Source organism: Diadema antillarum, unplaced genomic scaffold, assembly GCF_040938485.1.
Source record: "Diadema antillarum isolate AM-2024a unplaced genomic scaffold, OU_Dant_1.0 seq00001573_RagTag, whole genome shotgun sequence".
Lineage (NCBI taxonomy): Eukaryota > Metazoa > Echinodermata > Echinoidea > Diadematoida > Diadematidae > Diadema > Diadema antillarum.
The window spans coordinates 552,067-577,500 of NW_027272293.1; the positions used below are offsets into that span (position 1 = coordinate 552,067).

The 25,434-nt window shown below is 38.1% G+C and overlaps 2 protein-coding genes across 2 annotated transcripts in view; one reads left to right on the forward strand and one right to left on the reverse strand.

The window, feature by feature from the left end:
* Window positions 1-8,604: 8,604 nt before the first annotated feature.
* Window positions 8,605-10,609, reverse strand: LOC139710823 (uncharacterized). The gene has a single exon (XM_071622742.1). The coding sequence runs from the start codon at window positions 10,507-10,509 to the stop codon at window positions 8,605-8,607; it is 1,905 nt and encodes a 634-aa protein (XP_071478843.1). The 5' UTR covers window positions 10,510-10,609.
* Window positions 10,610-20,152: 9,543 nt separating this feature from the next.
* LOC139710824 (serum paraoxonase/arylesterase 2-like) overlaps window positions 20,153-25,434 on the forward strand; it is a 7,352-nt gene continuing 2,070 nt past the window's right edge. The window contains exons 1-7 of the mRNA XM_071622743.1: window positions 20,153-20,217; window positions 20,962-21,032; window positions 21,622-21,677; window positions 22,533-22,701; window positions 23,464-23,587; window positions 24,143-24,343; window positions 25,204-25,285. Coding sequence (XP_071478844.1) covers window positions 20,153-20,217; window positions 20,962-21,032; window positions 21,622-21,677; window positions 22,533-22,701; window positions 23,464-23,587; window positions 24,143-24,343; window positions 25,204-25,285 — 768 coding nt within the window. The remainder of the gene's footprint in view (window positions 20,218-20,961; window positions 21,033-21,621; window positions 21,678-22,532; window positions 22,702-23,463; window positions 23,588-24,142; window positions 24,344-25,203; window positions 25,286-25,434) is intronic.

Sequence of the window (25,434 nt, forward strand, 5' to 3'; positions counted from 1 at the left end):
ACCGAGACACTTGAAGAAATCTCATCCCCTTTCTTCACAGCAAGGATTTGGAAACGTGGATCCTGTCACATGTTGAGTTTTGACCGAATGATATTTGTATGCTTTGTTTAATGTCTGTAGGTCATGTGACTCTGATTCCTTTATTCTGTAGGTAAAGCTCACTTATGGGTAATCTAGTTGATTAATGCAATGACCACAATCCATATCTTTTGACATGTTGATCCCACCAACCATTCACAGGGGCTGTAACCTTGTGCAGTCTGTGTTGTGAATGTATTGTCCTGTTATAAACCCACAACTGTAAATACCCATGCTGAATCTCCTTGCCTCTAAATTCTGTCTCAATTGATCATCATATGCCCTTTTGTCACAAAAAAAAGAGTTTCTGAATTATATTTGTTAGGTGATACTGTTATCACATTTCATGTCCCCCCATGTTTTTGAGTCCTACTTTTGTACTTGTATTTTTGCTATATATTTGGAAGTGCTAATTAGTCCAACCTCATCAAACAAAACTTATGCAATGCTTGTGAGTCCCAGTTCATGGGTGACATGTTATTGTTGGCTCAAAAGCCATCTGGTTTGTATAATCGTTCAAGTGGTATTAATTAACGCCATACGAGTACCGTGCAATCTGCAACCGTCAGCTATTGGACTGCTAGAGAAGAGGAAGAGTATGTATAAAGGCCACAAGTAGTAGTCATGGAGTTCCATTCATTTGCTGAGTAGTGATGGAATGTATGAACTACCCTTTCATTTTTATTTATTTATTTTTTTTGCTCATCGTTTTAGAATGCAGGCAGCTCTGATCTTAAAGACATGCTGATATTGTAACCAGTATGTTCTAGATGCTAAAGTGATGTGAATGTATTCAATTTCGCCAAAATGCCAAAATTTTGCTAAAGAAAGTTATATGCAATCTTTATTTGTTAACAATGTGTATGAATGCTCCTTATGTACAGTACGAAGTTATTAAAGAAAAAGTATGGAAAGCTTTTTTAAAGGGCTGAGTTTGAATGCAAAAATGTATTCAACGTCATTGTAAACTTCAGGGTAGCCATTAAAAAAATGTGATGTTAGTCAGGTACTTGTGAGAAAATATCTTGTTGACCCGTATCCCTGTTAGGACAATGTCTTTGTGAAACCCTTTGATTTTGAAACTAAATGCAATAAAAACGTTGGGTGGTGGTTGTTTTCGTACATATTAGGTAAATTGATTGTTACATAGATGTTATGTCAGTACTGAAAAAAAATATAGTGTTTTGCCTGTCATTCAGCATGTATGTGTACTTTAATATGCTTGACAGTTGTGTCGTGTATTCTTTGTAAAAGAAGTGAAGCAAAAGTTCGTCGAGATTGGTTGTTGTGTTGATACTTACTGAGAAAAAAACAAATGTTTAACTGGTACATGTTAACCTGCAGCGTAGTGTGACCCTTGAGACATTCTGTAGCCATTTTGTTATTGCAAAATGATCACACCTGCACTAATTGTGAATGTAGTGAGTCTCAGAAATCACAGCATTCCTTGTTGCTTGACCCCCACCCCATTCCCTCTCCTTCCTACAAACAATCAAACAAATCAAACAAAAAAATGTCATCGTATGTTTGCTTGTAATTTCCCCTTTCAGGACCAATTGATATGTTTTCATGGACTCTGTGGAGAACACATGTTCCATAAAACTTCAGTGTACCTTTCAACAGATTTACCCCCCCCCCCCCCCCCCCAACACACACACTCGCGCATCTGTGCAAGCATCAAGTCACGGAGCTGGTGGGACATGGGTTGCAATGTAGTGCTATGAGTACTATATCACATGCACCTTCCCCTCCTCCTGCTATCACCCCGCCATTTCCATCCCTTATATTGCCAGTTTGTAACTCCTACTCCCCCTACAGTTTGCTTTGTCGTAGGAATTGTTGCTTTTGTAAAAGTGTGATGCCGTTTGTTGCGTGATTATTATTTATGAATCTGTGAAGACAGTAGTAAATATTTTTCGTGCCAGTATAATGTTTCTTGCAAGAAGGTTACATAGAGATTTGTAGATATAGGAGAGTTCAGCGTTTTATATCTGTAATTTATTGAATATTTTGAAGTCCAAACCACCCTCGTTATTTCTTGTGAAGTTTTAAAGTAAAACAAAAAAGAGGTATGTTTTCAAGAAAATATACATTTGATGTTGGTATGTGACCTGTTCGCTGACCTCGAGCAAACTGAGGAGATGACACAGCGATACACTGCCTGAGAAACAATGACAGCGGGTAGCAGCGACTTTGGTTGATACTGAATTGTGTGTGGATTGTACATTTGCACAAACGAATTCATTTGTGCAGTGAAATGACAAAGGAAGAAAAAATACAATAAAAATAAAATATGACCTGCAATGTTTTGCACCCAAAACAATTTTCCTTGTTATGAATATGCATGTTTTCCTCAGCAATCAGTGTACTGGGTGATGAGAAAAACAAGTACATACATGTACCTTGGATGCGAACAAAGGGATCTGTCTCAAGTTATATGTAGACCATTTAGAACATCCAAAATGTGAGCAAACCAATCCCAAACACCAAAAATACACTCACATGCAATCATGTACAAACACACATACACTTGATAATACATGCGGGCTCAGAAGTTTGTGTGTGTGTGTGTGTGCGTGCGTGTGTGCGCGCGTGTGTGTGTGCGTGTGTGCGTGTGTGTGTGTTTGTGTTTGTCATGAAGACGGCCATTACGCTCCTGGAAATGAAAGACACTTTACATTCCTGTAGATGAAGACACTTGTTTTTAAACATGTGTTAGGGGAACTGCCATCCATTACATGTTGACTTTTGCTGATGTGAATAGATCTACAAATCATAAATTCTGGAAATGTTTGATAAAAAATGTGTTCTTTTTGGATGTCTTATCACTCTAGATCTATTATTACTCAATTCTCCTGATCCTCCCATTTCATTAAGATGCTTAGGGTTGGAGTCTATGCTATACACTGTACCTCAGATATGACAATACAATCGTTGTTGCCACATGGAAAATGTTTCAGGATTGAGAGTAGAGGAAACTTAAAGGTGTAGATTTGTGTTGTATGAAACCTGTCTTGCCAATTTTGAGCTAGTTTATCTTGTCCTGGCTATTTTCATACCACGATGTATCCAGCTAACTTTTCTGTTGATGACATGAAAGGCAAGAATAAGTTTTTTTTTTTTTTGGGGGGGGGGGTTTAGGTAAGGAGCCTGGTGGTAAACCTAACAGAAAAAGTAAATGTTAAATGATTAAAAGCATTACAAATGTAGATCCATGTTTCAATCGAATAATTCATAGAGTTGTGATTTGAAGACTTGTGAACATCAACAGAAGTCATCATGGACCCGGGACTGGGATTGAATGCCAGGGGCATAAATGCATAATACACAATAGGCTCAGACATGCAGCATATCATGCTCTACAATGTACTACAGGAAAATAATCTCAACAACAATCACAATCACACAAAACTGATTTTAGATGCTGATTATGTATATAATTATTATCTTCACTGCTGCCATAGTGACTGCAGTGAACATATCTCAAAATAAAAAGAGCATATTGCAAAGCTCCTCAGGAAATGTGCCTTAGGGAATTATAAATTAGCCACTGAATATGTTTGTGTGGTTCTTCTTTGTGAAGTTGGCATGAAACTTATGCAGGCTGTCAGAATGTGTTGCTGTGGTTGAGTCAAGCTGTTGGCCTCTTTAACTCAGTTTGTAGTTCCACTTTACACATCAGCGGAGAAATATCATGCGATAGCAGGCATGTTGCTTTTTAGATTCACTGAGATAGTAATCTGTGATGTGATGATTATTCATGTAATCTGTATAAAAGGTGCTTGCCAACACATCCACCTGACAGCTTACAAAGTGTTCATTAAGGCCAAGTATATGGCGATAATAAGCCAGTTTGGAGTTAGGTCATGTGCGCATGGATACAGATGAGCTTTCTTTCTTTCTTTCTCAGTTGGTTAGGCACTTCACTCATTCTCAAAGTGACAAAATGCATAAGCTTGCCTGAGTAACAATTCATGGAATTTATCAGTCATGTTCAAAGAATGAACTTGCACAGACCAAGTGACCAGAATGATATATCAATTAACACTTGGGAAAGTATCTGTTTCACTATTTTGCGTTGAATGTAATCAACAATCATTTTCTATTGATATTGCCAAATACTGTACCACTTTTGCAGTCAGGTGATGTGTTGGCAAACACCTTTTATAAAGATTACTTGAATGATTATTGCATTGATCTTAAATGCTTATCTCTGTGAATAGACAAAATAACATGCCCTGTAAGGACAAATGACCTTTTTCTGCTCATATGCAAGGGGGAACCCTGAATTAAAGTCAGGGCAAGCTCATGCAATATATCGCTTTGAAAACGAGTGGAGTTTCTAACCAACTGAGGAGAAAAAAAAGCCATTTGAAAATGTACACATGAGCTAATTACAAACTGGCTTATTATTTCTATGATATGGTTGATATGTTTGTTTGGTGAAATGCGTGTGATGACAGCGAGAGGTACATTGTGCTCGTCCACCTGTTTGCTGTGATGGAAGAAGGAGCGATACGAACTGAATGTGATGCGTTGAAAGGTGAGAACATGAGTGATTAATTGAAGAGTGTTGTGGGTCAATGCAGTATGGAAAATGTAGACGCAAGAGGTCGATAGGAGTATCAGCGACAGCAGCGTTAGTAAAAACGATGCGATTAAGGACCATCCACATGGCCGCAGAAAAACTTCAAAATGAAACTTCAGGACAGCTCGTCTGATCACGTGAGTTTTTCTTTTGCTTCCGTAAATCTATATGTATTTTATCGAAAGACCGATTCCATTCAAATCTATGCTCAACATTGTACGTGAAGATTGTGTTCTTGTAGATTCTTCAAAACGTATCAAAGCTATTCGGTCATAAGAGAATGAAAAAAAAAATGTTTGGTTCACCAAAAAGACACGTTGTGCTACAATGGCTATAGACCAGTATAACAACGCATTCAAATGTACATGCCTTTATGACAAAGATGCTATTCCCGACAACCCTCAAGCTTGCCCGAGATTTACCTGAGCCGTGCCTGACATAACGACACGCAATGTATGTATAGTCCATTCCAAGTGTTGAATGCGTCGAAGGTTTATGGGCCTGTACCAGTATTGGGAAGGAATTGTATCTTCTTACCAGATCTCGAGAGGTAATATTCCCTTTAATTTGTGTAAATTGTGTAAACTGGTCGATCGGCCTGTGTTGGTATGTTAATTCTCAAACCATGACTCGTCACATGACCACTCCCACCACAAGCAAAACAAGGTAATTTCAGAAATCATTGTAAGAGGATTTATCTTGCTCTAGCCAAGCGAAAACAAATCAATGCACGATTGGCTTTGAAACGCGTCTACGTCATTAGGCCTGAGTTACTTTGTACATACTTTGTACCAATACTGGTACAGGCCCATATACCTTCGACGCATTCAACACTTGGAATGGACTTTACATGCATTAGGTAAATTTCCAAATAATATATTGCGTATACTATACTCGACCCTTGTACTACCCTACCTCAATATAATGGCGTTCTTGCCTGGGGAAACTCAGCAAAATTATACTTGGATAAATTATTATTACTCCAAAAACGGGCAGTGAGAATTATTTCTGTTGCAACATCACCTTCTCACACTGATGAACTCTTCTATGAAATTTTTTTTTTTTTTAAGTACAGGATATATATATTATGAATCTAGGATCCATTATGTACAGCTTGAAGGATTCTGAATTTCCACAGGTTATTTCGTCACTTTTTGTTATGAAGTGCACAATTATTACACTCGGCAGTCTTCTTCTTACCACCTGCCATTCATTAGAACCAACTTTAAACACAATACACTTGCTTTCACTGGACCAAAATATGGAATTCTTTAGCCTATTCTCTTCAACAAACCACAAGCCTCAAAACATTCAAATACAAATTAAAACTAAGTCTTCTGAGTAAATATGTTACGATGTAATTAGTTTTTCATAATCCTATACCAGATATCTGGACACTATTTTACCCTATAAGGTAATCTTATATCAATTTTTACATGGTATATTTTTCATGTGGAATACCTATTCATTTTAATTCCACTGTTTAGTTTTTCTCCTTCTTTCATTGTTTCTTTCTTTTTCTTCCCCCTCTCTCCCCCTTATGTCATGTGTCAATATGTAAACAACAATGCAATGTAAATGTAAAATGGAAATGGAAATGAAATGAATAAATTCAAATTCAAATTCAAATAGTTCAGGACAATGTTTATTTTGTCATATTTGTTTCCTTTGATTTGACCAACATGATATTGGGGCTCGACATCAGCAGGGGCCGGTGATCCTGGGCCACTAAAAGTTATGTCAGACCTCTAAACTTACAAAAAGAATAACTCTTGGTGGCCCGATCAGCCAACTGGGATTCCAATGAACAATCCCACAAATACCAGTTTTGGATCTAGTATATCAGCGATTTATCGAGAATATAATGCGTACCTACATCCTCAAATTGTTGAAAATTTCAAAAGTCGCTACTCCAGGAACTGTTAAGCAAAAATAAACTCGTTTCGTATCTCTGCTGGCAGACTTCAACTATCTTTAATCAGACTTTAACAATAATTATGATTTGCGTAATTTTATATTATTATATTGCACGTCTAACAAAGTCTAGGTAAAGGGATATGAACTTTGTTATTCTGACTTTTCATCATGAATTTGACACATCGGCAAAACCTTGAGCAGATCTGATCATGGTCGCAGAGATCTGTGTAGCCCTGAATTGCCCCGGGCTATCGGCATAGAAATTATCGGTGTAAAAGTGCTGTTCAGCTGCTTTACCTCTGATTTAGCAATTTGTGAAGAAGTTCTAAATCATTTTATGAACTTGATAACCCTATCTTCTTGTAACTGAATCATCTCAACAGGTTTATCATGAAATTATTTGATGATCTTAAGCATTATAGGGAGGAGTACAATCATAATTTGCCCTCTAAATGCAGACTTGCATAGTTGAGGCGCTATAATAAGTTTTGTTGTTGTTCTTATTAGCGCAAGATGATTTGGTATGTCATTCTAAAATTCTAGTTCCGGTTGCAGGATGATCTGCTAGTAACATGAAGTTTGCAATTTCACGGTGATTATTTCTAGTCTCTGTGATAATTCTATGACAAAATAGTTTTACCAAATTGATATCAATCATTAATCAATACATTAAGCATCAAAATAACTATAAAAGTGACGTTGTAACAAAACGTATTAAAACGATATTTGATAATGACTTGTTGAAGTTTATTAGGCCAGCACCTATCAATCTTCATTCAATTATGAAATTAAGATATATAATATATACAGTGTGTGTATATATATATATATATATATATATATATGTGTGTGTGTGTGTGTGTGTGTGTGTGTGTGTGTGTGTGTGTATGTGTGTGTGTTTATACATACATGTATATAAATTTATCACAGCTATATTCTTCGCGCTCATACTAAAGTCAATATATCACAGTTGATGAGTGTCCACTACAGCACACACACACACACACACGCACACACACATACACACACATACACACATACACACACACACACACATATATATATATATATATATATGTGCGTGTGTTTATACATACATGTATATAAATTTGTCACAGCTATATTCTTTGCGCTCATACTAAAGTCAATATATCACAGTTGATGAGTGTCCACTACAGCAAGCACACACACACAGACACACACACACACACATACATACATATATACACACATCAGTCCCTCCAAATGCGAGTTTGTGCAGGTTTGTTTAACGCTGGACACGAAGACTCATTATGCCATCTACTATTGTACGTAGACCTAGTGTATGTTACCGTAACTTATTCTTTATTGCGATGATACTCATTCTTTTTTCAGGTCCCTCCATTCTATGGTTCTATAACAATAATGTGCGGCAAGCTCATAATGTTGTAACAATAACATCACACACACTGTATGTTAAAGCTAAGATACGTTCACATTATTGATAATTTTTATGGATATCCCAATTCAGCGTCGGCTAATTCAATTTTCAGTCCCAATTTTTATTGTGCAATTAGTCTTTAATTCAAAATAGAATTTTGAAATAAAATTGTGTTTGTAGCTAATGTAGTAAGGCCCATATTGGTTCTCTTCTATATGTTTAATATGCATAACATTGTTTCGATCCAAATGACGTACATCGATTTGTTTGACCTGATTAAACCAATATCTATCTATCTATCTATACAACTTGGTAATCATCATTCATGTCCCTACAAGTTTACCATTGGGATAGGCCTATTATGAAATGGGCCTATTTTATAGTTACTATGAACAAACCAGAAGCCGTTACATCTTCATTTTCATTTATTACAACGATACAAAGACCTCAATCTAATCAATAGCAGATTGATCAAGGCGTTAAATCAAAACGGACGGATTAAAGTCACCCTCTCATGTAGGCCTACATGTATTTCCTTTCATCATAAGTGAGTCAAGTGTAAACACGCTGTTTACATTCGATTGTCTTTTTCATGAGTAGTTTACTGTATAGTGTCATCAGCGAGATTCAGTGGCATAGTAATGTCAGTATTGCTGGCACTTTCTAGATTTTGTTCAGGGCTACAGTCCCGGAGCTGAGTTGGGTCAGACTCATTCGGGTCTGGTGAATTCTCTTGGACCACAGTGGACCCCAAGTCTGCTCCGTGTTCAGTTTCTGACACGGACGGCGAATGAGATTCTCCCGCGGATACGTCGTCGTTCCCTCGAGTTTGGATGCAGTCGCATTCACATTTAGGGACGCCCTCTTGAGTCGTCTCATTGTTTTCATGGGATTCTCTATCTACCTGGACCTGTGAGGTATTCGGGTCAGAGTTTAGGGAGACAGAGTCGATTTTTACATCTTCTACGTAACTTGCTTCTTCCCGGCTGTCTGATTCGACAACAGGGGCTTCGCTTTCACTTTTCAGCCCATTGTCATCTTCATTCTCGAGTTGGTAAATGTCCTCATCATCCAGGTCACCTTCCGATGATTCTGAAGCATGCGATTCAAGCAGCATTTTAGTGGTTGTGGTCATTGTTGACTTGGGTCGTCTCGTTGTTTCTGATTTCCAGTCCGTCACAGGGGTGTTTGCCCCAGCATTGCCGATTCGCAGCCCGGCCAGACTTTCTTGCTTTTCCAACTCGCGGCGTCGGATGGCTTCGGGCAGGAAGCGATCCCGGGAAAGTTTAGAGAGGAGTGGGGACCGCACACGAGGTTTCCTTTCGATGACTTTAATCGGTGCTCGATCCTTCCTCTCTGGATCATAGACGTTAGAATCGATACCTCCCTTGATGCACGATTCACCGATTGTCAGATAGTTGACAGACTGAGTTCTCAACCGAGGGGCGTCTAGGCGAGTGGTGGTGGCGGCAGCCACTGCTACTGTTGGCATACTCGGGAAGCTATATGATCGCTTCAGCCGATACTTCTCGAGATTTTGCGACATTTCCATGGCAATGACATACTCCACGCCCCTCCGCGATCCCTCAGTCTTGGTCTCCCCGTGGTCGGGCAAGTCTTTCTGCACCATTTCCATTCTATCCTGGGCCTGTTTGTGAAGTTTTGTAATCTTGGAGTCCACCGTACTTCTCGGTGTCCGCACAGGCTTTGGCGGAGGTCTCTTCAGAACACCAATGGGACTCTTGGTGGTAAGGGAAGCACGAAGCGTCAAGTTTTCAAAGAACTTCTGGAAGACATAGTCTCTGGACGCCTTCTCTGCGTCGTCTGGAAATGGATATGAATTGGTGAGATGTTTATATTGCTCACGATATCTCCCTGCCGCTCCTTTCAAGTTCGGTTCACCATAAGGACTGATTGCTATGTTGTCTCTCTTGTGACACACAGTATAGACACTGTATGGTCTGCACGTCCTTTCCTGAGCGGAACCGCCGCTTCCACGACTGGAATCTTTGATAACCTCACAGGTTTTCTGCGTCCTGTCCTTGCTTGTCGCGAATGCCTTGTTCTGGTCGAATGCGTACTTGATAGGGTACCCAGGTCGTCTTCCAGGCAGTGAGTGTTGCCGAGAAACAGATCGCGATGGTGGTGGAGGTTGAGACGATTCCGAGAAATCAAGCGACATGATCGATAATGCTTTCGAACTCCGCGCCGTACTGGCACGATCTCGTTCGGGGTTACCAAGCTCGTGATTAGGTCCCTTGGCGGCATCGCTGAGAAACACCTGACCGCGATTTTTGCGGATGCGCGACGGTGACCTGGAGCTACGGACAGAGGAGCCTGACGTGTGATGGCTGAGTGAGGTTCCTGGACGCCAATCCTTCTCGGACTTGACAATGTCCTGGAAGACACACTCGTCGTCAGCAGCGGGTGGAATGAAGAAAGTGGCGAAGTAGCCTTTCTTGGAACCGACGTTTGCCGTCGACATGACTTCATTGTTCAGCAACATACTGGCTTCCTGGAAAATAATGTAGAAAATAGAGCACTCAATATAAAGTCTTGTGATAAAGGAAAGAAAATCATACAGTTTTAGAGGAAGGAACGCTCTGTCTGATGTGTGACATGAACAAAACATAACCATGACTGTTCGAGAGAGTGTATCGTACAAAGCAAATCAATGCAATACAAAACAGAACTTATGTTGAAAATGCACAAGTGGTTTGTTTAAATGTTTTTCTACTTGCCAACATTATTATTTCAAAGACCCAGCATGGAGACCCAGCATGGAGACACCATGGGTGGCGAAGGGTGATTAACCCGGTTCGAATTATTCAAGAATCCCCGTATCGCTGATCTCTATGTAAGTAACCCTACACACACACATCCAAAAAATCTCAACTGGTGTCGACAGTTACCGACGATCGTGCGCTTTGATACACATTCATAATTATTCGCTGACAATTTTATTGTGACTGACGGGTTGTATGCACAGTTCTCGAATGTACCGCAGTGAGCAGCGAATTAAGATCATATCAATCCGATCACCCATGTCTCCCTATGGTGACAGTACCTTACAATAAATCACACAAAGAAGCAAACACAGAGGCTGCCATCCTTTTACATCGTCCTCTTAACGTCATAATTGTGTCGGTTTTATTTATTCTACCAGCGATGCTATATAGATTTGAGAGTATCGTCAAGAAGGAAGATCTACATTGTAGGTAACGCTCTATATACACTTCTCGCCCGGCTGTTTCCAGCATCAACTCGATAATAGTACCGAAATTGTTTATCTCTCACCCTATAACTTCCAATCTCAAATCCTGAAACTATCTATACTGATATCATTTATCTCTCTCTTCAAGGACAGCTTCCCACGCACTTATCGGTGTCTATGCATTCTTTTCGTCTAATTGTTACTTAAATCATCCAAGAGATACTATTGATTTCATCGACTATACACGAGGCTGTAATCAGCATCGCTTGTTTTTAACAAAGCCAAACGATGGGCAACTTCATCACAATAATCCCATTGAACAAGATGCGTCATGCACATCTTCCTTGTCATAACATACACCATATATATATATATATATATATATATATATATATGTATATATATATATATATATATATATATATACTTTATTTATATATATATATATTACATTGCATTACGAAGTACTACTGAAATTGTAATTAGAAGAAAAAAAAGTTGACATTCTGAAAAGACTGCCGGCCGTTGGGCCATTCCGCAGTTCATGACGAAGGAATTAGTCCCAATTTTCGATTCACTTTACTGCTCCATCGAGTAACGCCCGGGGCTAAATGTGTGGTTATAGGGCTGTGTGTGATGACAATTGGTAAGATCAATACGACATTGTGAACAGATAATAATCCTTCAAATATGTGAACAATGACTCCTTTAACAACATTTCTTCATTTATACTACTTTTGAAGTTTCGATCATGCCCTGGCTGTGTGAAGAAATGTATCGTATGAGATTAACCAATCAACGGGGAAAATTAACAAATAGAGAATTCTGTGATAACTATTGTAACAGTCGTTTGACTGTGGATAGTAAATTATCTTCATAGAAAAACCCATCTCTTATATCCGATTTGTTATAGCAGACTACATTCAGAGTCTGCATGCTATCTGGATTACCAAACGTAATTTTATTAATATTAAAAAAAAAACCGGCTTTATTTTCTTTCAATTACTCCCTTTGTTGGCTCTCTCTATTCCTACTAACTTTCTATCCGCAGAATGATTTTTTGTAAGTATATCAGACAAAAAGATGCGTCAAAATTAACTGACACCACCTTCAGGTTGGAACAAAGAATTAAGAGAGGATCTTGTAATTTGATTTATTATGGAAAGATTACAATCCGCCAAGTTCTGTTTCAGTTTCCTCCCCACCCCACCCTTTCTTACTTCAGTCAATAAAAGGGAGGGCCACATACACTGATGAAATCAGGTACTGCTTATAGTATTAGTCAGAAATCACACATGAAGTAACCCCTTCAGTGTCATATCCACGTACAAATACTCCTGGTGATTCTGTCTCAGCATTTTTAATTAAGAATTCGTCGCCTTATGCCACAAGTTATGTGGTAGGAAATGTAACCTGTATGAATGTTCCGAATTACCAACAAAACTGCCTATAACGCGTCATGAAGTGAACAGAGAGGTTACGTTGCATAATGGTTCAATACATTACGACACGGGAAAATGGTTGATAACTGAAATGATTAAAAAAATTAATCAGTACGACAAACTTCTTTGGGGGTGGGTTGGATAGCTGGGATTCGTTTTCCAATTGGATATTAGTGATTACAATCAGTGTTTTATATATTTTCACAGTTCGTTTGGGGCGATCTCTTTGGTTCTTACGTCTATATTCTGGGATTGTTCTTCTTAATTTGTTAAGTACTCGTCATGATCAGGGTATCAAAACCAGGCTAGGTTAACATAATCCGTAATAACAAAGGATATCTGCGTATGAAAACGTCTATCTGTTTGTTTGTCCATTGTCCGCGTTTACAGGTACATACATAGTTTGTACGTTATCTCTATTTTCCATCCTATTTTTCAAACAAACTTGCTTGTTATAGGTTTGTCAAGTTTGTTGTAGGTAAAAATGCAGCTGCGAATTACTCGCAACTGACCAGTTGTTGCCTATTATGTGCTGGCTCGATAACTGCATTCATTAAGGAAGCCAAAATATAAAGCATTTTTCAAAAGAAAAGGTTGACCAGTTTGGTGTACTTTGCAAACAATCTAGGAATATCCTTTGTTGCAGTCATGACAATTATTGTAAGTTCTTTACTATGCATTTTCAGGAAATTCGTGTTTAATTGTCCCCTTCTTTCGTGGGCTGGTTGGTCAGAAACCCATGTCTTAGTTTGCTGTTACATTAATGTTATTGCTAGGATACACTTGAACGTCACCATTTATGCCATCTGGACACTGCAACACATCACCCTAATCGTCACTGATGGCGTGAAATCATTTAGATTACACCCCCAACATGTCCAAGTGTGATAGGGACAGAGCTTCTTATAGTAGGTCTACATAATAGTATACATGTACCAACAACTACCATTTTTATGGTAATTTTTAAATCAATACTGTGATATAGGGCAACTGCTTGAGTAATTAGTATAAATATTTAGATGCTTTTACTCCTATGATTGGATTGGCATCAAATTACTGCTGGTATAGTTACGTCGATATGAATTCATCCCCATATTGAATCTAGCTTTATTCTTCAACTACACGATGACGTTTACAGTACTATCATTTCTCAGAAAGAATTGATAGTGAAGTTTCCCAGTACACAGGCAAAGATCAAATGTGTCATTTATTTGCTATCACGATATGTCATTAAATGCACACTGATAACACATACATACTATATTATGCATTACTAGTTTTCCATAAAAGTGAACGTATAAATTGAGGTGTCAAGTGGAAAAGTTTGTGCTGACGTACAAGATGATAATGTCATATGTAGGCCTATATGCCTACGAATTTCTCTTTCCTGTGACTTCATATTTCATTTACATAGAGTATAAGTGGGGGGGGGGGCACTCAGCAAAAGGGGTCACGACTTCCGTTTAAAAATGCAACGAGTACTCTGTATATATGTTAGGGAAATAAAGGCTTGAAACACTACGGATGTTATCCAGTAAATTGACATCCACTAGTTCCTTCGCGCTGTATTTCATCCAGCCTTAGACTGCCGACCAACCTACAAGGGGCTGAATATATCATCATGGCTTAGTACACGGATGGGGGTAGGCGGAAAAGGGTCAAAGGTGAAGTTCATGACTCTGTACTAACATCCTACACTTGAACGAAAGGGGGTTTGTAAATCGATATGTGACTGAAAAATGTCAGTCATATGTTTACGCGTCGATTGCACGCGAGCTCCCTTAGCGAGTACAGAACATAAATAGGTGGATATGTTTTACTGTATTTGTCATTCGATATAGTCACCAATAGGTTAATACGACCTATGTAAATATTCCATATAGCATAGAAGGATTGTTGGAGAGATGAGGGTTATAAGTTTACCGTTTGGGTTTACTATTGTGGGATCTTAAATATGATTATGCACATTCTGTTTGGAGCCTCTATCTTATAACTAAGAAGCACAGACATACGTTAGAAAATGTTCGAGAACATCAATAAGGTAAGTTTTTTTTTCGTGAAGATAACAATCTTAAAATATTACGAAAGCAACTGAATAACCCAACACTGAAATTGGCGTGGCCCTAGTTATACAAATGTACAGGTATATATCAATGATTGAAACATAGTCAAAAATTGTATTTTCAATAGATTTGAGTCTGATGTGATGTCAGATCGTCCATTACAAAATAGAGATAGATTCCCGGGTCGCAATGAGAATTTGTACATACCTATAGGGCCAAGACACTGAGGTACAAAATCACATTATTGTCAATTACGAAAAAAATGGAATATTCTTCGTAGTCATACTTTTAATGCCCATAGTGTGGCAATACTATTTCGAGATATTATAGCCTCGAACAGAACAAAAAGAAACTGGACAAAAAGAGCCCATGAAGTAAATCCCTAACCTTAACCCTACCAGTAAGCTGATGCACCACTCGTGGTGGACTGTGCAAATTGTAGAAAAAGAAAGAAGACGAAGAAAAAGAAGAGGAGAAGGAGGAGGAGGAAGAAGAAGAAAAAGAAAAAGAAAAAGAAAAAGAAGAAGTGTAATCATGAATTCCCTGTACCACAATTTCGAAGAGGTAAACACTATGCAGCCACATAATACCGTACAGAAGTGTGACCTATATAACCTGCCCGTGCCTGATGATATCTGGCATAGTTATCCACATAGGTTTGATTCTCATTAAGCCCAATCATATGATAAGCCGTGTGTCTATTCTACAGATCAATATAAATATATGACGTAGAAACAGCAGTTTGCTAGAAAACACCTATTTCGTATACTCTTAAAAGGCATCTTTGGTGGAGGTAAAAAGGAAAATAAACTACATGTGACTGGTCATCCAGAAGTTGGTGTGGATTCTAATAACTTCACTGTAACATTCACAAAATGAAATCACCGGGACGGGAGCTACACTATTATGTACATGCGACAAAAATAAGATATTCTAACAATGACAGTGAATATGTAGTTTACATCCTCCTTCATTAAATACAGGTAGGCCTCATTATGCAAAAATTATATGTTATTATGTGACCTACATACTGGACATGTTTCTTTCGGGAAAAGAAATAACAAATTAACTGTACTTTGCATTTGTGGTATACTCAATCCAGAGGGTTTTTTTTTTTCAGCGTGTACTCCTTCCAGATCCTATATACTCTTTGATTTGTGCACAAAATTTGGGTCATTCGAGTTATTCTTTGCAGATCGCACTCCCACCGGCAGTCATCGGCATCACAAACAAGGACTCCATCAACACAGCAAACCTCCATTATACATCCAAGAACAAAGCAACTATAGTATCTAAACTTCTCTCTCCGCGCAATTAACACCAGCGCACCCCCTGTCCGGTTGGCCCCTACTTAGGGATGTTGGACATTAACATATAGAAGAAGAAGAAGGATCAGTTATGCCGAACTATATGCCCTCATGAATTGTATGATATTTATACATTCTATACACTGCATACAACTGTAAATATATCGTCAGAACCGGACATGGCACATAAAGGTTCATACAGACCAGGAATATCACATTGGCTCCACATATCGTTTCTATTACGGACATACGTGTTATATGAGTTTTATGTTTAGAATGGATCGTCATAAGGATCATGATTATCTGTAATACAAATAAAGTTCAATGTGTGATAAAGCATACCATATCTCCTTCTCTACTTCAAAATGTGTACTCAGAAGATTTCCACTCACCTTCCTCCTCTCTTCCCGTTGCTTTATGACATTGGTGAAGCAGTCCCTTCAATTTGTACGAAACAAATTCGCTATCAATATTTTTGAATCTTTTCTCTGGATTCAAACTTTTCCATTCATTTCGTCTGGTGCATCCATCATATATTACCTCTTACAGACGTTGTTTACGAATGCAGCAAAGCTCTAGCACGTTTTCCAAACAGTAGTCTATGTGAGCTGTTCGGATAGACATTCTTTGGACGTGTTTCCCATTGTACTCCCCACAGATAGGGGGCTTTTCACACCGGCTTGTGCGATCCTGACAACGCCTGGTTGCTAGACCGCCCCTTTTCACTACGCCTCAGACTTATCGGCAGCGTTTTGTCATCGATTTGAAAAGGACTTACCGGAGATTTACTGTTGCGGAAAGCTCGAGTGTTTAGATTCGATCAATAGCTCATGGGAGTCCAAGTGCCGGAGGGTTTTATTGATTAGATAGACGCGCGCAGATCGCTCTATAGATACCTTCAAAATGACGCGGGTGTTGTTTAGAGCAGTGCTCTGAAGCCCGTCCATTCGCGCACCGATAAATTCGATGGTCCTCTCTCCCATCCTAATGTAGTAATCTTAGCTTTGGCAAACGTTTCGCCAATGAGGCACAATAACGAAAATAAAGAGAGTAATGATTCCGAGGGAAGTGCCACTCCATGTTCTCAACAGGGTACTTGACGGAGTATGACATTAAAAGTCTGTATAAGCCTTTAAAATATTCGGGAAATCTTCACGAGTTTTGAATATTCGCATTCTTTTACAACACTGACATAATCTGCCATGATTACATACGCTATATGCAAACAAATAGAATTGACGATGTCATTCATCTTAAGTCTCTCATTAACTTGCACACAAAATTATCTGAAATTAGTATTTTTTAATGACTTACGAAAAACATATCAGAAAACTTAACCTTTATTCGAGAATTATACTTAGCAATAACAATCACACTGACACTATCACATCCGCAATTTATCCCACTTGCACACGCAATAATGTTTTTTTTTTCCTTTTAATAAGCCGGAATGAACACATTCGAATTTAACATAAACATTCGTGGATTTAAAACGTTTTGTTCGGTTTATGTCATTTGGTGACAATAATGTTAAATTCGACAACAAGATCTGGAACAAACCAGTAGCATGCAGATACAGCGAAGTTAATGATTAAAGTATTTCAACCATGAAAATATCTCCCGTTATACTCTGATGTTGTAAAAATAAGTTAACAGTAAAAAGGTAGAATGCCTATAAATCAGTTAAACATTATAAAAGTAATTACTAATTTGATGTTTCACTCACGACTTATCATCTAAGCTAACAACATGTGGACAGGAAGAGGATTTAGCGACGAGAGGGTGGCTTTATACGAGCACACTGGACGTTTCTATCGAAGATGAACGATCACACGCAACGCCCTCTGGAGAGTATACATCGGTATCACAGTCTGTTGATATGAAGCATTTTCTACGAGGTACAGACTGAGGGCGTCCTTTCATCGGTAGACTTGTGGAACATCAAGTTGTTTTTTCCCCCAAGCGACAGAAAGACTCAACACCGTGTTCAATATAAACTGCACTGAAACTTTTTTTTCAGTTTTTACAACCTGCCCCACTTTTTTCCTCTCTTGTTTTGTTCTCTTTGCCCATTCTTTTGACTTTTTTTACAAAAAGAAAATGTACCACGTGGTACTACAGGAGTTGAACATTGCCTGACATAGACCTTAGTTAGACAAGAAAATAATTTTCAACTGCGCCTCTCTGTTGTTGTTGTTGTTTTTTCTACTTTGGTATATCGCAAAACATGTGGCACTTTGAAATGCTTGAACTCGCATTCTATGTCGTTAAAAAGAAAAATCTTGGTTCGTTTGTGTGAATACAACTTGAAATGGTTGTTTCTTTTCACTTGAATGGGGACCACGCCTTTCAGCCAATGCACTCCAATTCGTACTCCCATTGGTAGGTCACCCGTGTCAAAAGTCTTGCCGAGCTTGCTCAATCAACCTCGCTTAGATCGCTGGGTTGAGTTTTATACAAGCTCATTAAGGCTAATAGGCGTTCCTCTAGACCATGCAAGAGGAAATTATGGTACAAACCATATCAAACATTTCAGGTGATTGGCGATCGATTTATATAACAAGAGATTTGGTGAAAGGTCAAGACATCTTTGTTTTTGTTGCTATGCTTGTTATATGTTTATAGGCCTTTACTCTGAGACATCTGAGACAATGATACATTTATACATTGTCTATCCCAACCTGATGGTAGCTCCAGTTTGACACATACTCCAAAAACAATGTATTTGTGTGGCGGCATCTAATATGGGATCGAAGGGAATAAGAATTTTGTGACTCCAGCTATCTCTTGAACCTCCTTGGTGATTCACACAAAACGGTTACAGTTAGTTACTCCGAAGGGTCCGAAAGTTAAACAAGGTTCGCTATTTCGAACGTTCTCAATCCGAAAATGAAGTAAGATTCGTTATTCCGGAAGTTCGTTAGTACGTGCCTTCTTTTCGCTTTCAGAATAGCGAATTTTCGGAATAAGGAACCTTGTTTGGGGTTGTTGTTTTTTTCATTTTCGGATAAACGAACCTTCGAAACAACAGACTTCATAATTTTCGATTTACCGAACCATCACTCCACAGATGTTCGGATCAACGAACATTATTTCATTTTCGGATTAACGAACATCTGGGTACAAAGAATGTGTGTAGTTCGGAATAACGAACCTTCGGAGTGACAAAAATCATTCAACAAAACAATAATTTTACAGTTCTGAAAAGAGATTCATCTGGTTGGTAGTATAATAATGCGAATTTCCTTTTGCATCAACCAAAATAAGTCTAGAGAGGTAATTCTTTGTCATCTTATTTTGGTTGTGACAAAATTAGTCATTCGCATTATTGATAATTTTACAGGGTCAGCAGGAAAAGCATGGCTGGAAACAATTCTTAGGAAAATATTATAAGTTTCAATCTTCAATGATATTTGAAGTTTGGGCTTGGAGTACTCAGTCATTATTACTCAGTACAACAGTCATTTTTCTCCATACTGAGCATGTTGAGTCATTGCTATAATTACGATAGCACAAGGAGAAATACGTCTTGGCATTCTTCATTTTAGAAAACATAATACTGTACAAACAAGCTTTCCCTGTCCTGAACATAACTTGCACGGCTTCATGTTACTGTAGTAACAGGTCTATACTGATATGATCAACAAAAGACATTGTATGCAAGATATGCTCAGTCTAAGGGAAGCTGCATTCCAATGACTTTTGTTATTCATATCAGAACGGAGTACTTCAGTGATTGACAGAATAGATGATGGGATTGTCATCCACGGATCATGATTTAGAGAGGTTTATTGTGGGCATAGAATCTGAGTAACTGGTAATCAGAAGATTATTCTTTTCCTTTTCTTTTTCTTTTCTTTTTTGCCACAAAAGGGATGTTTAGAGTATTATAAGTCAACCCAAGTCAAAATGCATTTGCATTGCATAGGTCCTTCATTAGTGACGCCAAAGGGAAGACCACTTGGGTTCCTGTTTGATTATTTGCTTGTTGTATGTGTTCGCGAATTCGACAGCACACCGAGAAGATCTTCACAAACCTCACGACCAAGTGGTGTGGAATCAGGCTGGTAGTTGTCTTCAGGAGGAACTGTCTTCGTGACTGTCAGAGAACGAGGTGGGAAAGATGTGGGGACGAGTCATCGCTTTGGGTGTTCTGGCAGTGTGCTTTCAGCATCTGTTTATCATTATGTAAGTTGATTGGATCAGACTCATTGACCGAGTGATGCGCCGGCGTATGTAGGCCTACTATTCAAATGTACATGTCTCGCTCACTCATTGTCACATTGTTATGCATGTAAAGATATGTACTTTACCAAAGCAGCGTAAAAATAGCATGGTCTGTGAAGGGGACCAATTCGTTTGTCATACACTGAATCTCCGCTTTCGCTGATCACAGTGGAACGTGAGCAATTATTTTTCAGTTACGTCTTATAAGAGAACCTTCATATTATGACAGGGTAAGATTTATTAAGATTTACTGAGCCCAAAACGATCCTAAGGTTGGTAGCTGCAATGTCACAAATACGAATCGTGGTAACATCTTTGCTTTGCAAAGGGGCAACGATGTGCTATCAGCATCGACTATTAACTGTCTTAAAGAGAAGATCAAAGTCCAAACAGCAAAGGCTGAGAGACGAGGTAATGCTGTCTTTTTGTGATATGCTTTCTCGCTGTTTCATCTTGTTGCCACTTAGGGTCAATAGCAATACACAATACATGAACCTAATGTACAAACATTGCAGCCATCGTGTGTCAAATGCATAAAATGTCTTATTTTCCTTAATGTGGGGTTCGTTTGTTTGTTTGTGTGTGTGTGCGATTTTGCTTCCTTTTTTTTTTGGTTTGTTTTGTTTGTTTGGTTTTTTTTTTACTTCGAAAAAGTAAGTTCACGTTCACGCTGAATTAGGCCTATCACTGTTTTTTGCTTTGCAGAAGAACACTCGGTTTCCACGTGTATATTTACAACCATAAGCCCGGGGAATGCCATATCATTCAGGGAATAAGTGAGTATAACAGTCATAGCTTAAGCGAAATGATAATAACATCACTTCAAGAGAGAAAGAGATGGCTGGTCATGGAAGGGAGCAAGGAAGACACAGTGATGCTTTCATTGACTGTTTTAACATCTGCTGCTTAACGACCAACAAAAAATCATTCTTATGTAGGAATGTCTGTAAATATATACGGGACTCATGTTGATTAAAGAATGCGTGCGGTACTCATAGATGGAGGCGTATTGCAAGAATATCACTAAATAAAACTTTTAAATGCTTTTGCTAATTTCATCCTCACTCATGCTAGAGTTTTAAAAAGCCGTTGTGAATACAAGAAATCGAATACACAGAAAGTGTGAAACGATCAACAATAACAAAACACACATACAATCAGGTAAGATGTCTGTAGAATTTCTATAAAGTAACCAAAGAGGTTCTCATATTATGTAATCTCTTTAGGAGTAGCACATTACTATTGGGCATCTTTCTATGAAGACGAAAGAAGAGACATTCCAAATCGATTAATGAATGAAAACAAAACATGCATGGCAATAGGCCTACGCTAATGATGACATTCGACATTTGGTTTATTTTACAGCTAATGGCTCGGAGGATATAGAATTACTCTCAGATGGTCAGGCCTTGATATCCTCGGTAAGTTATGCATAGAAAGCGCACCGTGACTCAATTCTTTCCTTAGTCGGAGTAACAATAATGCTATGATAATCTTTAGTACTGTTATTTCCATAATATTTTTTCTTTCATGATCATACTGTCCTCTTCCACCTCCATTTCTTCTGACTACATTTTTACCGTTATCAAAAGATTGGATTTATGATGAATTGATATGATTATGTGATTTAGCGTTCAGTTTACAATTTGTGCAAAGTTTTGCATGTCCCGTGAATATAATGTGTGATACTCACATAGTTAATGTACTCTCTCTCTCTCTCAAAAAAAAAAGGAGAAAAAACCGTTGGATCACCCATTGATAGCGAAAAAGTCATAAATGATAAGTATACTGTGTACCAATGCAATACAATACCAATAAACAATCCAGCTATAGAAGGAATACTTCATTATGTAAGCTCTTGGACAACTAGTTATGACATAACTGAAAGGCAATGAGTCCATGCAAAGTGTACACAAATTTACCTAATAAAAGAATTTCCAAATCAGACATTTTCCTGAAGAAAGTGAAGAAGCTCTCTGTGTAAAACTTGAACCAGAGGTCCTTTCATCCCGCCCTTGCAATGTATCACTCTTGCTTTTCGTCCAACGTTGGTAGCAGATACGGTTACAGCTCGTTATTCCGAAGGTTCGTTATTCCGAAGGCTCTCTAGTCCGAAGATTCGTGATTCCGAAGGTTCATTATTCCGAATTTCATTTTCGGATTAACGAAACTTCGGAATAACGAACCTTCGGAATAACGAACAGCACCCGCAGATACGTATTCATGAAGAGTTAACTTACTGTCAATTATTGCTAGACTTCTACATCATCTTGCAGGGTTACCTCACGTTAAAGGAAAGGACAGAGCAGAGCCAACCAGGTCATATCTACAGCTTCGATTTTCTCGGTCCTTCTCGTAAGGTTACCGAGCTCAAGATCACAGGAAACTATGACCCCAATCATCTTTATCCGCACGGGATAAGCTCCTACGAAGACAAAGAGAGCGGTACAGTGTGACAAATTTTTTATCTAAAATTAGATTTAGCACTCGAATTGATCAGAAGAAACTCGTATCATTTCAGTGTAAAGAGAAGTCTACGAACAAGCTGAAAACTTCCATTTCCTCAAATACCCGAGTTAACAAGGTGAAACAATGAACAATGAATTCCATTTATGATGAAAGAATCGTTTATCCTGTTGTCTTTTATTTACCTTTATAGATATTCACTAAGATAGTGAAGAAATTAAAAAACAAAATCCTAAATAAGTAGAGAGAGTGAAATATATTGTCCGTTATTCAAAAGGGGGATTATTAAGATAGTACCATCATTATAGTCGAATGAAACGTAACTTTTGTAAAAGAAGGGGCTGCTTAAAACCTAAAACCAGAAAAGAAAGAGAAACGTAAAAAAAGACGATTAATGTAACACATTTTCCTACGAAATACATTCGTAGAACATGTTCATTTTTAATAAAAGGCCATGAATAATTGCTCGAAATATGATTTATATTCACTAAAATGACCATATAATAATGTTTTAGTTCTTGTATTTTCAGAGCTTGTCGTTGAAAGTGAACAAAAAAAAAATGAAACCGACCACATCGTTGTGTTTCACACCAATGGCTCATTAACTGGTCCGCCTTTATGGCTTCCAAGGCATTTAGTCCCTAGCAAAATAGAAGAACTTCCATTATAAAGTGCATAGCCATTCCTATAAAAAAAAGGAGAATCAACGAAAAACTATCATTATTTTTTTTTTATACTCAGGTGAGGTACACCTGTTTGTGGTCAACCATCTGTTAACACGGGATGTTGTGGATATCTTCCTGTTTAAGAAGAAAACCAGGACTTTGGCTTTTAGGAGACGCGTGGAAGACGTCAGCATGAAAAGGTATCCAAACTTCGCTAGATCTTATCCTTGATATGACAAGAACCGTTTGCTAGATCTTATCCTTGATATGACAAGAACCGTTTGCAAGATCTTATCCTTGATATGACAAAAATCGTTCGCTAGATCTTATCCTTGATATGACAAAAATCGTTCGCTAGATCTTATCCTTGATACGACGAGAACCGTTTGCTAGATCTTATCCTTGATACGACAAGAACCGTTTGCTGGAGATTTGCTACCAAGGACCAAGCAAACGTTTTTCCTTTCAAATTATCAATTTTCACGACTGCCTTTTTCTTCTCTAGTGAAATGTGGTGCAGGTACGACAATTGTATCCATCGTCTAGGTGCGTATTGACGCACAGCAACGAAAGCTTTGTCGAGTTAGATCGAACGTAATACAAGAAACGTTTTCGTCGTGAGGAAGATCTAAGTATGTGACAACTGAATCAGACATGTTTAACAGTAAAAAAAAAACACACACAGGAAAGAAAAGAAAGGCAATATCTATCGAGGCGACATTAAAACAAAATTATTTTCATGATTTTCCATACAGTATGAATGACGTAGTAGCCGTCGGACCGAACGAATTCTATTTCACCAACGACGGCAGGAGTCTAAACCCGGCTATTCGGACTTTAGAACAATTCCTGAGGATTCGAACTGGTGGCGTCTTCTTCTGTGACGTCACATCTTGTAGGGATGTTAATGAAGCTCTTTTCGAACCTAATGGGATTCAGCTGTCTAGAGATGGACGGTAAGGAGTAGGCACCAGAATGGTTACAGCGTTACAACACAATGATGTCTTCATGTACAGACTGTGCCAGTCTTTTATTTCTTTGACTATCATTATTGTGAATCTGTTTTAATCAAGAAGATTCATGCGAGTTTGCCTAATACGTCTGTGTTTTAATTAAATGGACACAAACTTTCTCACTGTCGGAGTAGGTTCACGAAGGAAATCGCAGAAACGGAGAAAGAATAATGTAATACTTCTGTACTATGTATTTGTGAATATTTACACATACACATTATTATTTCACAATCACATCAGTGTAGTGTGTGATTCAAACATACACACAACGCAAAAAGCAAACAAAATAACCAGTGTAAAGTGAAAGTTGATGTTAGGATGCTGACTTTTTTAAGCCTTCAGTTATTAAGTAACCGAAAGGATCTTTTTTAATTATATTGTTGTTGTTTTTTCCTCACTTTAACTACAATTTCTTCGTCATAGTCGCTGAATTGCAAGATGGACCTTTAATCGAAATGGTGAGAGAGAAATACGATAAAGAGCAGTCTACTTTGCTCGACCGAGCCGTCGATCTTTAAACTTGCACGTGTGTAAACAAAATAGTCAAATGTAAAGTGAAAGTTGATGCTAAGATGCTGATTTCTTTTTAAAGCCTGCAGTAATGAAGTAACCGAAAAGGAGGTTTTTGGAATGTACTTTTCTCTCACTTTAACTACGTGACATTTCTTCGTCATAGTCGCTCTATCTGGCCACTGCAAGATAGATCATTAATTGGAATGGTGTATAAAGAGCGGAATAAAGAGCAATCTATACATGACATGACTCACGATAATAAATGTCCTCTCCTATTTCATGTTCTTCAGACATTTGTTTGTATCTCAGCCATTTGAGAGAGCCATTCAGATTTATCGAAGAGAATCCGATAACAGTCTAGAAAACAAAAAGGTTAGTAATTATCAGTTATTATCATCTTCTAGAAACTATCATGTATTTCAAGTCACAGTTCGTATTTTCATTTCAAATATCCTTGTTTGACGTAGGAAGAGTCGCTTTCTGTAAACCAGAGTGATATTAAACAATCTTCTTGAATTTTA